Genomic DNA, 13,969 nt, shown 5'->3' with positions numbered 1-13,969 from the left:
AAATTAATCAAAAACAAAATTATATATATCTTCCCATATACTACTTCCAAAGGAACTGAGGGAAAAGAGAAGCATTCTCACCCCATCTACTCTTCTTGCTCCTTTTGATAAAATGGAAACCAGGAACACTGTTTCCTACAAGCATGAGATATTAGCCAGAAAATATCTCAGCTCTGAAATGCATAGTATAAGGTGATAGGTAACACCATTATGGATGTGATGTTTCCATCAGGTGAAGTAATGTTTACCAATGACAAACACAGCAGGAATGGATGTCCAGTTGCCCTTGACACAAATTTTTTTTCTTGGTCTACATCCTTATATTCGGGCTGAAGTCCTTTTGCAATCCCCAAAGTGGTTTCTGAACCATCTGTGTCTGAATTCCCCATGGACACTTTCAATTATTTTCCCAGCACACCTGCAGCGTGCAGCTCTCCCTGCAGAACTCAGGTGAAGGTTCCTGATGATTGAATGTCAAGGACCTTTTGGTCCCTTCCCCAGGGAGATTCAGGAATTGCTTTCTGACCCAAGAAAAATCAGTAGCTGTGTCATATATAAGGCAAAGACAACTGACTTTGCTTTATGCCCCAAGGTTGAGAGAGTTTACAGAACATTCTCAAATGCTGCATTTGCCTGGTCACTGTCACACTAACGCATTTCAGATTTTTAAGCAGCAAAGAGCAGGCAGAAAGTATTTTATCCACTTGTATGTACTCTGCATATGTAATTATATTATTTGCTGGAAGGGCAGCTTACACTGAGACATGTTTATTTGTTCCATTGTCCAGAGATATTTCATACTTTTCTCAAATGATACTTAAATGATACTTAACTACGACTCAATTTAAATCTGAGCATAACCCCATGCAGGCATGTTCCTTAACTCCTCAAACATCAATTTCTAAGACAATTACCATACACTTTTTTCAGAAGGCAAAGTCTATATTCTATTCACTAAGGCAATAATATACATAAAGAGTTCTCTCTTCCATCTCAACATGTAATAAGAATAAAATTTACAACAAATGGCCTTTACCTATTGGCTCTCATCCCTCCTGTACAATTACCCATATCTTTTACCTTTCAGAGTTCTAACCCATAACCTCCCCCAAATACACTAGCTCTCAATCAGAGTCCTCTTTCCAAAGATGTTATACACTGGCTGCCTGTACTGTGCCTTAAACATAGCTAACTTACTCAATAAAATTCAAAGCCTTTCCACAGAAGGGATCATTTTCATCTCCCCCAGCACCCACCAGAGTGTTAAGATACATAAGTTTCCAAAAAATGGTTGATTAAGAAAGTAAATAAATAGTCACTAAGTAAAATTTTCTTCTTAGCCTGGCCGGCGTGGCTCAGAGATTGAGCGTCGACCTACGAACTAGGAGGTCACGGTTTGATTCCTAGTCAGAGCACATACCTGGGTTACAGGCTGGATCCCCAGTATGGGGCATGCAGAAGGTGGCCAATCAATGATTCTCTCTCATCATTAATGTTTCTGTCTCTCTCTCCCTCTTCCTTCCTCTCTGAAATCAATAAAAATATATTTAAAAAGTAAATAAAATAACTTCTTCTTAAGGACCAAATTCCTTATAGAAGCCCTGGCCAGTGGGTTACTCAGTGGTTAGAGAATCGGCCCTCACACCAAAGGGTTGCAGATTATATTCCAGTCCCCTGGTTGGACTCAATCCATGAGTCTTTCTCACATATGTCTCTCTTTCTCCTACCCTCTCTTTTTCTCTCGCCCTCAGTCCTCCCTCCCTGCCACACTCTCTAAAGATCAATGGAAAAAATATCATCTAATGAGGATTAAAAACAAAAAAAATTCCTTATAGAAGTACAAATGAAGCAGCATTTGATAGGTAATCACCTACCAGTTGGACCACATACATCCTCCATCGACTTCCCCACATCATATCCCACATGTGGTTCATAATGCTCTGCTTGATTAAAGGACCTGGTATAATAGGCCTAAAGTCACACAAGCTGTGATTGAAACCCACATTTTCTGTTCTCTTTCTGCAACAACATGCTGAATGACTGTGAAAGGTTCCAAAGGACTCTCTCCTATAGCCCCTGCTGCTATGCACACCAGGCCTATGGGAAAGAAAATGACAAAGAGCTGTGGTTCTGTCACCTTACTGAGAGCAATCTCCATTTCCATATGGTCATCTGATCCTTAGGGATATTATTTCTGGTGACTGGTTAATTTGGAGCTTTATGTGACAGAAAAGCAATATAGCTCAAACAAAATAAAACCAATATGGGAAATTCAGAAACTATCAGTGAAACACGTTAGGATGGCTAGTAAAGCAAGAATTCAGTAACTCTCATGGGGCCATAAGAGGAGTGATGGCCAAAGTGAATGGCTTGGTTCAAGGCCAAGATCAAAAGAAATACTAACTTATAGATCATGTGCAATTCCTCAAACTGAGAGAGAGAGAGGGAGAGAGAGAAAGAGAGAGAGAGAGAGAGAAAGAGAGAGAGAGAGAGAGAGAGAGAGAGAGAGAGAGAGAGAGATCTCCCCTGGAAGAATTAGTACTGCATCTAAACACAGAATGGTTTTATAAAGTGTTAGAACTTACAGCCCAGACTCCATTCTCAGCCCCTTGGCCTCCTCTGAGCTTTGTGGACACAGTCCAACCCAAAAGGAAACTCAAGGAAATTCCATCCCCAGAAATCAGCTCAGTAAGTTCCGGTTTAGGAGAGAAAAATGGGTGCCTTTTTGGATCTGGAATGACATTATTAGATTGGTGGTTCAACTTTGTAACTGAAAAACTAGTGATACAAGACAAAGTCTTTAGACTTCCTGTGTTTTGGGTCCATTATCTATAAAACAGGGATAATACTTGCGGGAAGTTTATAAATATTCAATCACAAAATATAGGATCACAATAGACGTGAAGGCACTCGCAAAACTAAACATATACAAAACCCAGGCAAGTAGCATGCAGTCTCTTCTACTTCCCAACTTTTGCCAGATTTGTATATGAAGTGACTGTAATGAGGTTATTTATCAGCCCCTCAGCCTCAACACTTTAGGGAAAATATATACTCGGTCTTCGTTTTGCAGAGTGTTTGCAATGCCTAAATCAAGAATGGCTCCTGGATCTTTAGGAAGGTAAGGTATAGTTTGCATTTCTCATTAAGTAGGGCTAGTCAGAAATGGTTGGGAAATTAATGAAGGCAAATATACAGCATTAGGGTATGATTCTCATCACTGGAGTACACAGAATCCAACAAAGCTAAGGAAGAGTGCTTTTCCCAGGATGAGGCACTCCAGAAAAAAATACTCAAAGGGGTCAAAAGAAGAAATACAGTCAGTAAATCTATACTATCTACTCAATAATTAAGAAATGCAAATCAGTAATTAAGAAATGCAAATTTTAAAAAATAAAATTTTGCACATCCAATTGGCAAAGTAATAAAAATAGTAATTCCTATATTTGATAAGATATGAGGAAGCAGGAACTCTCAAGACTATTGGTGAGTTTATAAACGGGTAAGCCTTTTCTGTGGTACGTTGAAGAATACACATCAAAATGCTCAAAACTATACATTTCCAGCAAATCTTATTTCTAAGAAATTATTCTAATAACCAGAAATAAGCAACAAAATACTATTTATAGGATTGAACAAGTACAGTGTTACTTAAAGTATTTAAGTAAAGGGAAAATAAATGCCCAGTAACAAAAGACTGATAAAAAAATTATAGTTGTATTTATATGCTTTTTAAATAAAATGGAATCTTAGGTAGGAAGAAGCCATTATATAATGCTGAAGACTTTTGTTACAAAAGAAAGAGTTTATATTAACTAAACAAAGTAATTATAACACTACGTAGATTATTAGATCAATCTGATACAAAGAAAAACCTATGCTTATGTGTTTGCATATAATTAGAACAGTGGTTCTCAACCTTCCTAATGCCGCGACCCTTTAATACAGTTCCTCATGTTGTGGTGACCCCCAATTTCATTGTTACAAATTGAACATAATTAAAGCATAGTGATTAATCACAAAAACAATATGTAATTATATACGTGTTTTCCGATGATCTTAGGCGACCCCTGTGAAAGGGTCATTCGACTCCCAAAGGGGTCGTGACCCACAGGTTGAGAACCGCTGAATTAGAAGGTTGTATATTAAAATTCCACCCATGGTTGCCTGTGCATGGTCAGATGCAGGGTGACTATCATTTATTGCCTTGTGCTTTTCCATATTTTCTATAATAAGTAAGAATTACATAGATAATCAAGAAAAACATTAAAATTTACAGCTGTCTATAGGGTAGTCATCATTCAAACTAAACAGTTCCTGCCTCCACTCCACAACACTCTCCTCTTGGATAAAACACAAAGCTGATTCTCTCTCCATCCTTATTTCTAGGCAGCAAACGCCTTCAAGTTGAACTGTTGCTTCCTGTCCTTTCTCTCTTCTGAAAGAACATACAAACCAAGCATTACAAATGTGACCTTTTCAAATTGCTAAAAGTAAGTTTCATACTTCACCAAGCCCCTTTCCAAGTCCTGTTTTTTGCCCATCCTGCAAAAAGAATTATTTCAATAGGAGGACTCACAGAATACATAGTCAAAAACCTAAGTCAGTGCATCTTTAAGATGTTGTCTTTTAAGGATATAAAATTATGCTAAGGAACCAAATATGGCAGAAAACACTGACATAATAACACTTCCCTGGTCAAGAGACTGCATTAGATAGATGGTTGCAGCAGTTCGTGCCAGGCCTACCCATCAGTTTCTCCATTAATTATGACTCTCTGCCTTCTAGGCATAGGCTGGACTTGCCACCGACAGGGAGCTGAAGGCTTCCCAATGACACCTACCCCACGAGTACAGTTAATTTTACATGCAACATTCAGCAAGTCTGAGGAGGCCCTCAAGGCATTAATCATCAATGGGGAAATGACAGCAGCAGCTTCCCCTCACAAAAAATCTCAGGTGAAAAACAAGTTTCCCTATCATGAAAAAAAATTGGCATAAAAAGTTATCCAGGAGCTATGATTTCTGAGTCTCAAACAGCAGGTAGGAGGAAAGTGCAGAGTTACAAGAAGGGGAAGGAGGGATAGAAGGAAAGGAAGGAGGAAGTAGAAGAAACAGGATCCCAGAACTGTAAGGCTTTTCAGATTTCCAGCCTCCTCCTCCCCAAGAAGAGGAAGCACAGGTTCAGTCCAGGAGTCAAATCCCTTTGCAAAATCAGTTACAACAGAGCCAGGACTAAGAGGCAAAACTTTGGATTGAGCTTCTCCAAAAATGCACTTCTAGAAGATAAAATAATTCATTTCAAACATAGAAATGAACCTTACACATTGCACAGCATTTTGTCTTCATGCCCCCTCTAATATCAACCTTAAGAGATATATTTGTCTGAGGGGGTCGTTTACCTTTTCCTATTTAATTTCCTCCTATGGAGAAATAGCAGCACTTATTAGACCTACTCATTCCAGCACCTAATTGGACACTGTGGTGAAATGTTATGTGACTTATACCTGAAAGTATGCCGTCCCAAACACATCATAAAGTCTTGAAATTCATGATTTCAATCTTCATTTTTTTCTACTATCTTCCTAAGCTTTAACTATTACTAGTATACTATGCAAACATAAGGTTCTTGGGTAGATGGGTGAATAGGGGGATAGATTTATAGACAAAACAGTTACAAAGCAGCCTGGAGACACTGCAACATATGCACTGAAAATGAACAGGTAAGATGGATGCACACGAACATCTCAATTTTCTAGGCCTTGACATATAACTTGCCTCACCAGGAAGTGACAAATTAATTCACTGGAGTTTAGTCAATGAGGGAGGCCCAACATCTCAAGTTGGGCATTCATTTCACTCACACTACAAGACAGCAGGTGTTAAGCCACCTAAACCATTCCTCCAAATTAAGATGACATGGCACATACTTAATTTTTATACACATCACCCTAAAAAAGCTCAAATTAAAAGGGTAGCTTAAGCAAGTGAGCGTGTGTGTGTGTGTGTGTGTGTGTTCAAGAAGGGAAGGGAAAACACTCATAGGGTATGATTACACTGTAAGAAGGGGAAATAAAAGTAACTTGAGACCTGGTATCTGAAGGAGGTATATTCAGGTTGGCTGCATTCATTGCCTTCTGTAAGCTAGGACTGATCTGGTTGCATGCTGTAGAGACCTGGCTTGCTGGAGGTGAAATGGGTCCCAGTCGCTGAACCATCATGGGGCTGCTGGTGACCACTAGATTGTTGCAGCTGCCTTTTCCAATGGACTTGCACTGAGGCCCAAAGCCAAGAACCCCTAAAAACAAACGAATCAGGTTAGCTTTCATGTCCCTTACATCAGAAATCAGTAAATACACACATGTGCACACTTCTATCAGGTCCCATCTTTAGAGACAGTCCTTGAATCTGTTTTTTAAGATTGGTATCACCAAAAAGCTTCCTCTAATTGCAATGAAAAAAACATAATGTTACAACTCATCTAGAATCACCACATACAAAACATGCTTACATTTTGCTCCTTCTGTATACAAATGCCCACTTACATTATTTTATCATCTCCTTACCTAAAAGGTTAAAGTGATAAGTAGATGGATGGGCTTACTCATATCAAACCAAGTTTATTCTAGAATAGCTAATATTTTAACTGGCTTACTTCATTCCAGTTCTGACCTTCCAAAAAGCCTCTTTAAAAGGAGAGAGTCTGGCTCTTGTCTCTCCATTCTTGATTTCTTCTCTTCTTCCCACTACACTGTCATTGGACATATAGCCAATTTTTAAAAAATTAGGATGAGAGCCATAAACAAAACACTCATTATAATTAGACATAGCTTTTTCTTTTTATTGTAACAATCTTTGAATGTAGTAAAATTTGGTTCATACCCAAAAGAGAAAGAAAAAAAAGAAACCCACAAAAATCTGTGTCCTTAGGGAGAAGGGAGAAGCAAAGAGGAGAAAGGCAAACACTGTCATGACTCACTTACAAAAAAATAAAAATGGTTGAATCATTCTAGACATTCTTTTTACATGGATGTACTTCTACAAACATTTTTTTTTTTTTTGCAAACTACCTGGTCAAGTCTCAGTGACTGTACACTCTGTTCCCATTTCAAATGAACAAAAATAAGTATGACCTCAGTTTTTAACAGATCAGGCCCTAAATATTTCTCACCAAATTCCCCATGTTTCTCATTGATATACTTGGGATCAAAGTAGGTGGAAAACATCACTGTAACTTTCCCTAGACCTAGAGGATACAATTTCCTATTTTGTTTTCCCAAAAATTAAATTCATAGCCCCAAAGATGACAGTCATCTTTTGTAATATTCTCTTCATAGAGCCCACAAAACTGAAAGATAAACAAGACCTTACAGCAATGGCTATGCTCTCATCAATGAAACCAGACCTTAAAAGTGCTGGGAGAGTCCCAGCATCTTCAACTGGAAGAAGCCTGCTGGAGTCCAGCCCTCTGAAAACTAAAATCCAAGTGGTCACTGACTTGCCCAAGGCCACACAAGGATTTTCTGATAGAGCAGAAACAGATTCCACTAGGGTATATTTTCATGGTACCTGGGTGGTTAGGTGTTGGATGCTTCATTAGCTCTAAATGAAAAATTCTCTCAATTTTTTTTAAGATACACAAACCAGAACCTTCCCTCTACCTCTTTCACTGCAACTTATATCTGATGCATCTTCTAGTGCCTTGAAAGATAAGTTATGGATAGTCTGTCTACATAACTCACATAACACTGTACCATCAGGATTTCATCTCCTTATCAAGAAAAATGGATATACTTTTATGCAATGACCATGAACTTAGTATCTTTATAAATTCCATAAAACTACATGCTATTTGCTTTTCAAATCTCTTTTTACCTCAGAAAAAAAATGGCTATGGTCCATAGCCTAGTCCAGTATGAAAGACACTCAAATTATCTCCCCAGGTCCCATCCCTACCAGTTATGACTATTAAAAGCTACACCATATGTCAGGTATTCTGTCAAATTTAATGTCATATATTTATCTAAACAACTCACTCATTTCATGCCTGCTTCCACCTCAGTAAAAAGGTATTAATATCTACCTCTAAAACAAAGACATATTAGCCGCTAGAACAGCACACCCAAGAAATACTACTTGGAGGCAAAGCATATTCACACATTCTTTCATCAAATCTAAGATGCTGTATATTGTAAGGCCCACCATCATTTTATGCACCAGTAAGAACATGCACTATCAATTAAACTAGTGCATGGTGTTGCGATTTCAGAGATGTGCTGGTATGAAAATATGCGCACCTTAGAATGGGTAAATACCAATATGATGGCTGAGAAATGTATAATCTTGTCTTGTTCATGGTCTTCTCTGCCTGGAACATCCTTACCCTAACTTGTCTACCTAGTGAGCACCCCTGCACCTTCACGGTCTCAATTCAAAGGTCACATCTCTCTGACTCCCCACTCCAACTGCCAACTGGAAAGATATGACCAATTCTTCTTTTCATTCTCCTACAGTCTCTCATAAAAATCTACCCCTAAACCTTCAGGGAACTGAGATGTTTACATGCCTGTCACCCCCTCCTCATTTATACTTTAATGCTCTTTCAAGGTAAAGCCCTTGTTTAAGGAACCTCCGCTTCCTCAGCACCTAGCCCAGGGCCTGAACTGACAGAACACAAACAATAACGTCGGTCAATGAAGCTGAAAAGAAATGAATAAATGAAAATAAAAGATAGTGATACACATGAATATTGAATACTGACAAATTATTTTCACAAAAACTTTCCTGGTTTTCTTTTTTAAAAGGCAGTGCCACTTTTCAAAAACAAGCTTCAATTAAGTCAGTCCTTTGACAGATTCCACAGCACTGCTAACTTCCCAGCGTCTCTGTGATATTTACTGTTATTACCTCCTACTCCCAAATACACTGGTCAAGTTGAACCTCATCTAACCACAGAGGAGTGACTGTTTCTGAAAAGTGTCACATATGGCATCCTTGAAGCCTCAGGCTAAATGGTAAATGTCTTGGGAACAGGTAATGTTTGTGGCACAGCTGTGAGAATGTTCTGGAAAATAGTATCTGTCTCAAAAGTGTAGGCAAACAATTTGACCTGAGGTCACTGTGCTCAATCCAACAATTTTTTTCATAATTATAAACAAAATGAATACCTCTAGACTACTCAGAATTGGGCAGTATTTGAAGTGTGGGCTCACCAGCCTACCTGGGATCTGCCCACCCCACGCCCACCCCAGCTAAGCTAGTTATGCAACTTGGGCACATTACTTAAACATGCTTTATCTCCATGTCTGTGTCTTCTCATGTGTAAAATGGGAATAAAAATAATACCACCTCATAAGGTTGCTATACATCTAGTATTAATTACACATGTAAAGGACTCTGCACATTGTCTAGCACACAGTAGGTAGGTACTCAATGGGTATTAGCTGCTATTGTTGTTATTATTGTTGTTGTTCATGACTGCCATGGCGTTTTTGCTCCATTCTCTTTCTTGAAGTAAAACAGTTCTAACTCCTCGAATAAAACAAGATAGTAATGATTCTATTTATTTCTTTACCCATTGCCAATGTTCTATCTGCTTTCAGTCTGGAGCCAATTTTTTTTAAAACCAGGTGTCACAGATAGAAAAAAAAAACACATTTCAACTGGCCAAGTTTGAATGTTCCTTGGCTTGTCATTTGCTGAAAACAAATCATACAACTTTTCTGACTACCAGATGTGCCAACTACTTGTGCACTAGTTTTCATTTTGAAATACCACTTTTTCCGCTTTTTAGCAACTGCACACTGTTTTTTAAAAATGTGTTTATGACTCAAATAAGGATCTGAGTGGATGGCATTCTGAGTACCACATACATTCTAGCCAAAATCACTGCATGCTGGTGGGGAGCATAAATGTTTTGTATTTTCCAATTTCTAAATAAGAGGTCATCTTAGCAGAGGTATGTTTTTAATTAACATCTTCATTAGTTTAAAGGGTTCTAGTGAAGTCAAATAGTTGATTATGTCACAATTATCCTTGCTGAGGCCACATCCTTCAGAACTGTTTATGTTTAACCACTTATTGCTCTAAAAATGACATAGACATTGGGGAAACAGAAAGGACATAAAATGGGAGGAGGGTAGGAAGAAATAACCAAAATGTCTTGGTTGTTATAGTTCATTCGACTGACACTTATCAAATTCCAACCACAAGACAGACAGCCCCTGGAGACGATGGTGAACAAGATGGACAGTCTCAGTCCCCACGTATTCAGTATCCTGGTCATGAAGGCAAACACCAAATCAACCATCTATAATAATAAAAGGGTAATATGCTAATTAGACCAGACAGCCGAGTGACCTTCCAGACAGCATTCTGGATGTCCTTCTAGACAAAGCCCTAGCAGCGAGGCCAAGGCAGAAGCAGTCAGGGGCGATCAGGCAGGCAGGCGAGCAGTTAGGGCAATAAGGCAGGCAGGGGAGTGGTTAGGGGCGATCAGGAAGGCAGAAAAGTGGTTAGGGGTGATCAGGCAGGTAGGCAGAGGTGATTAGGGGTGATCAGGCAGGCAGGTGAGCAGTTAGGGGTATCAGGCAGGCAGGCGAGTGGTTAGGGGCGATCAGGCAGGCAGGTAGAGGGGTTAGGAGTGATGAGGCAGGCATGCAGAGTGGTTAGAGGTGATGAGGCAGGTATGAAGAGTGGTTAGGGGAGATCAGGCAGGAAGGCAGGCAAGCAGTTAGGAGCCAGCGGTCCCAGATTGTGAGAGGGTGCAGGCTGGGCTGAGGGACCCCCCCCTCTGTGCATGAATTTCATGCACCAGCCCTCTAGTCCTATCTAATAAAAGAGAAACATGGTAATTAGCTGTACGTCCGCTACCCTTTCCATTGGCTAATCAGGGCGATATGCAAATTAACTGTCAGCCAAGATGGCGGTCAACAGCCAGGCAGCTTGAAGCTAACATGAGGCTTGCTTGCTTCAGTGACGGTGGACTCCAACGTTCCCCGCCTGCCTTGCCGGCCTCTGAGCTTGCAGTTTGAAACATTGTTACAAATATAGAAGCTAAACAAAACCCCAGAAACCTGCTTTCAGCCAGACGGGATCTCAGAGCTGGAGTTGATACAGTGTTTCAATTATAGAACCCAAACAAACCAGATACTTGCTTTCAGCAGCCTCAGAGCTAAAGCTGGCCCAGAATAAAACAAAAAAAAAAGAAAAAAAGGAGCAGTTGGGAGCTTCAGTAACCCGCCAGCCTGAAAACAGTCCTCAGCCCCTCTCCCAGACTGGCCAGGCACCCCAGTGGGGACCCCCACCCTGAAGGGTGTGTGACCAGCTGCAAACAGCCATCAGCCCCTCATCCAGGCTGGCCAGGCACCCCAGTGGGGACCCCCACCCTGATCCAGGACACACTTCAGGGCAAACCAGCTGGCCCCCACCCATGCACCAGGCCTCTATCCTATATAGTAAAAGGGTAATATGCCTCCCAGCACCAGGATCAGCGGAGCCGCGAGGCCTTCCGGCACCAGGATCAGCGTGACAGGGGGCAGCGCCCAAACCCCCTGATCGCCCTGTGGCTCTGTGTGTGACAGGGGGCGGGGCCACAACCTCCCTATCCGCCCTGCTCTGTGCCTGATAGGGGCGAGCTCCCCAACCCCCTGATCGCCCTGCATCTCTGTGTGTGACAGGGTGTGGCGCCCCAACCCCCTGATCAGTCCTGCTCTGTGACAGGGTGCGGCGCCCCAACCCCCCATCCCCCACGGGCTCTGCTCTGTGTGTTGTGGGGTAGAGCCATAACCTCCCCATTGGCCCTGCCCTGAGTGTGACAGTGGCGGCGCCCCAACCCCCTGATCGGCCCTGCTCTGTGAGTGATAGAGGGCGGCACCCCAACCCCCTGATCGGCCCTGCTCTGTGGGTGATAGGGCAGCGCCCCAACCCCCTGATCTGCCCTCTCTGTGTGTGACAGGGAGGAGCTCCTCAACCGCCTGATCGACCCTGCTCTGTGCGTGACAGGGGGCAGCGCCCCAACCCCCTCATTGGCCCTGCTCTATGTGTGACAGGGGGTGGCGCCGCAACCTCCCCATTGACCCTGCCTTGAGTGTGATTGCAGGTCAGGCCTAGGGACCATACCCGTGCACGAATTTCACGCACTGGGCCTCTAGTGTTATATAAACACAAATAATATCTATCAGGATTTGAGTCCCACCTCTCCTACTCACTACTGTGTGACAGTGAACAAGGTCCTTAAAGTCTCTGCACCTCAATGTCCTGTTCCCTAAAAAGTGTTAGTAATAGTACCTAACTCATAGAGTCATTAATAGGATTAAAGTATTAGTATATATTAAGATACGTCTTACCATCTCTAAGGATCAATGTTTTCTTCCCAACCTTTGACTTTAAAACATTCAATATCTACAGAATAGTTATAAGAATAATGCAATTAAACTCTATCTTTACTTTGTCTATTAATAAACTTTATCTATTGATCAATATATTCATCTGTTCATCTCTCTCTATATAAGCTTATTATTAATTTGTTGAACCGTCTAAGAATAAATCATATTTTATGCCCTTCACCCCTAACTATATAACCATAACACCACGATCAAATTCAAGAAATTAGCAATGATATAGTGCTAGTATGGAATATACTGTTGATATTCAAATATTACAAGTTATCCCAGTAATACCCTTTAGAGCAATTTTTTTCTAATCCCGAATCATGCATTTCTAGAAAAGGTTCTGAGATTCATACCAAGGTGGGTCGTCAAGATGGGTTAATAAATCACTGGACATTGGAGGCAGATGAAAAAGAAAAATAGTAGAAAAAGGAAAGTAGTGTTAATTGTATACAGTATAATAGTTAAGAGCATGGGTTTGCACCCTAGTTTCACCACTAAGTGGCCATGTGACCCTGGGCAGTTTACTTAAGCCTTCTGTGCCTCATTGTCCCAATTTTAAAATGGGGTAATACTAGTATTTAATTCATTGAGTTGTTTTGAGGATTAAAAATAACCTAATAGCCCAGCAGGTGTGACTCAGTGGTTGAGTGTCAACCTATAAACCAGGAGGATCACAGTTCTACTCCCAGTCAGGGCACATGCCCTGGTTGCAGGCTTGATCCCCATTTTAGAGATTGTAACAATGAGGCACAGAAAACTTAAGTAACCTGCCCAAGATCACATGGCCATTTAGTGGTATAACTAGGGTGCAAACCCATAGTCTTAACTACTGTGCTGTATACAATTAACACTTCCCAGTAGGGGGTGTGCAGGAGGCAGCCGAACCATGATTCTCTCTCATCATTGATGTATCCATCTCTCTCTCCGCCTCCCTTCCTCTCTGAAATCATAAAAATATATTTTAAAATAATCTAATATATGTCATATACTTAGGGTTTGGCACATAGTAAATGAATTTTAAATATTATTTTTATTTTATAAAACAATTTGTCTCTGCTGCCTTTTTGATGTTGTTTCTAGCACCTCTTTTCTCCTGAGTGACCAAGGACTACATGCTAATAACTCTCTGCCTAAGATCTTCCACCTCAATACATAGACTTGACCCCCTTCCCCCTCAATGGGTTTTAAGCTTCAAGCCTCTCTTTCCTCATCCCACCTTATCTTCCTGTTAGGTTCTCCCCAGCTTTCACTTATACTGTGCTCCCTAGAACTAGATATATTTCTTGCATACTTAGCATACAGGTTTGTTATGTAGTGTTTTATCAAATTTACAAAGTTTCACTGCTTAGATACCATAGTGACAACTTAATGAACAGAGTAGGGCAAAAGTAGGTTTACGGTTATGAGTACATGAAACACAGGGCTTATTCTTGAGTTATTACTTATTAATTACTGTATTATTTTCCATACAAACAACTATAAACCCACTTTTGTCCCAACCCATATATGTGAGTGTGTGGTGTGTTACTCTGAAATACAGTTAAGGCATGGGTTATTGGCTAAAAACACCACCAACGG

At 40.7% G+C, this 13,969-nt stretch overlaps 1 protein-coding gene across 1 annotated transcript in view; it reads right to left on the bottom strand.

The window, feature by feature from the left end:
* Nucleotides 1–13,969, bottom strand: part of GLIS3 (GLIS family zinc finger 3) — a gene marked incomplete at both ends in the record, with an annotated part of 431,103 nt that overhangs the window by 290,844 nt on the left and 126,290 nt on the right. The window contains one exon of the mRNA XM_081104158.1: nt 6,090–6,297. Coding sequence (XP_080960284.1) covers nt 6,090–6,297 — 208 coding nt within the window. The remainder of the gene's footprint in view (nt 1–6,089; nt 6,298–13,969) is intronic.

The sequence above is a fragment of the Myotis nattereri genome (assembly GCF_964212035.1).
Source record: "Myotis nattereri genome assembly, chromosome: 12".
In the NCBI taxonomy this organism is placed as follows: domain Eukaryota; kingdom Metazoa; phylum Chordata; class Mammalia; order Chiroptera; family Vespertilionidae; genus Myotis; species Myotis nattereri.
Note: the sequence above shows the minus strand (reverse complement) of the source record. Positions and strands in the feature narration are given on the sequence as shown.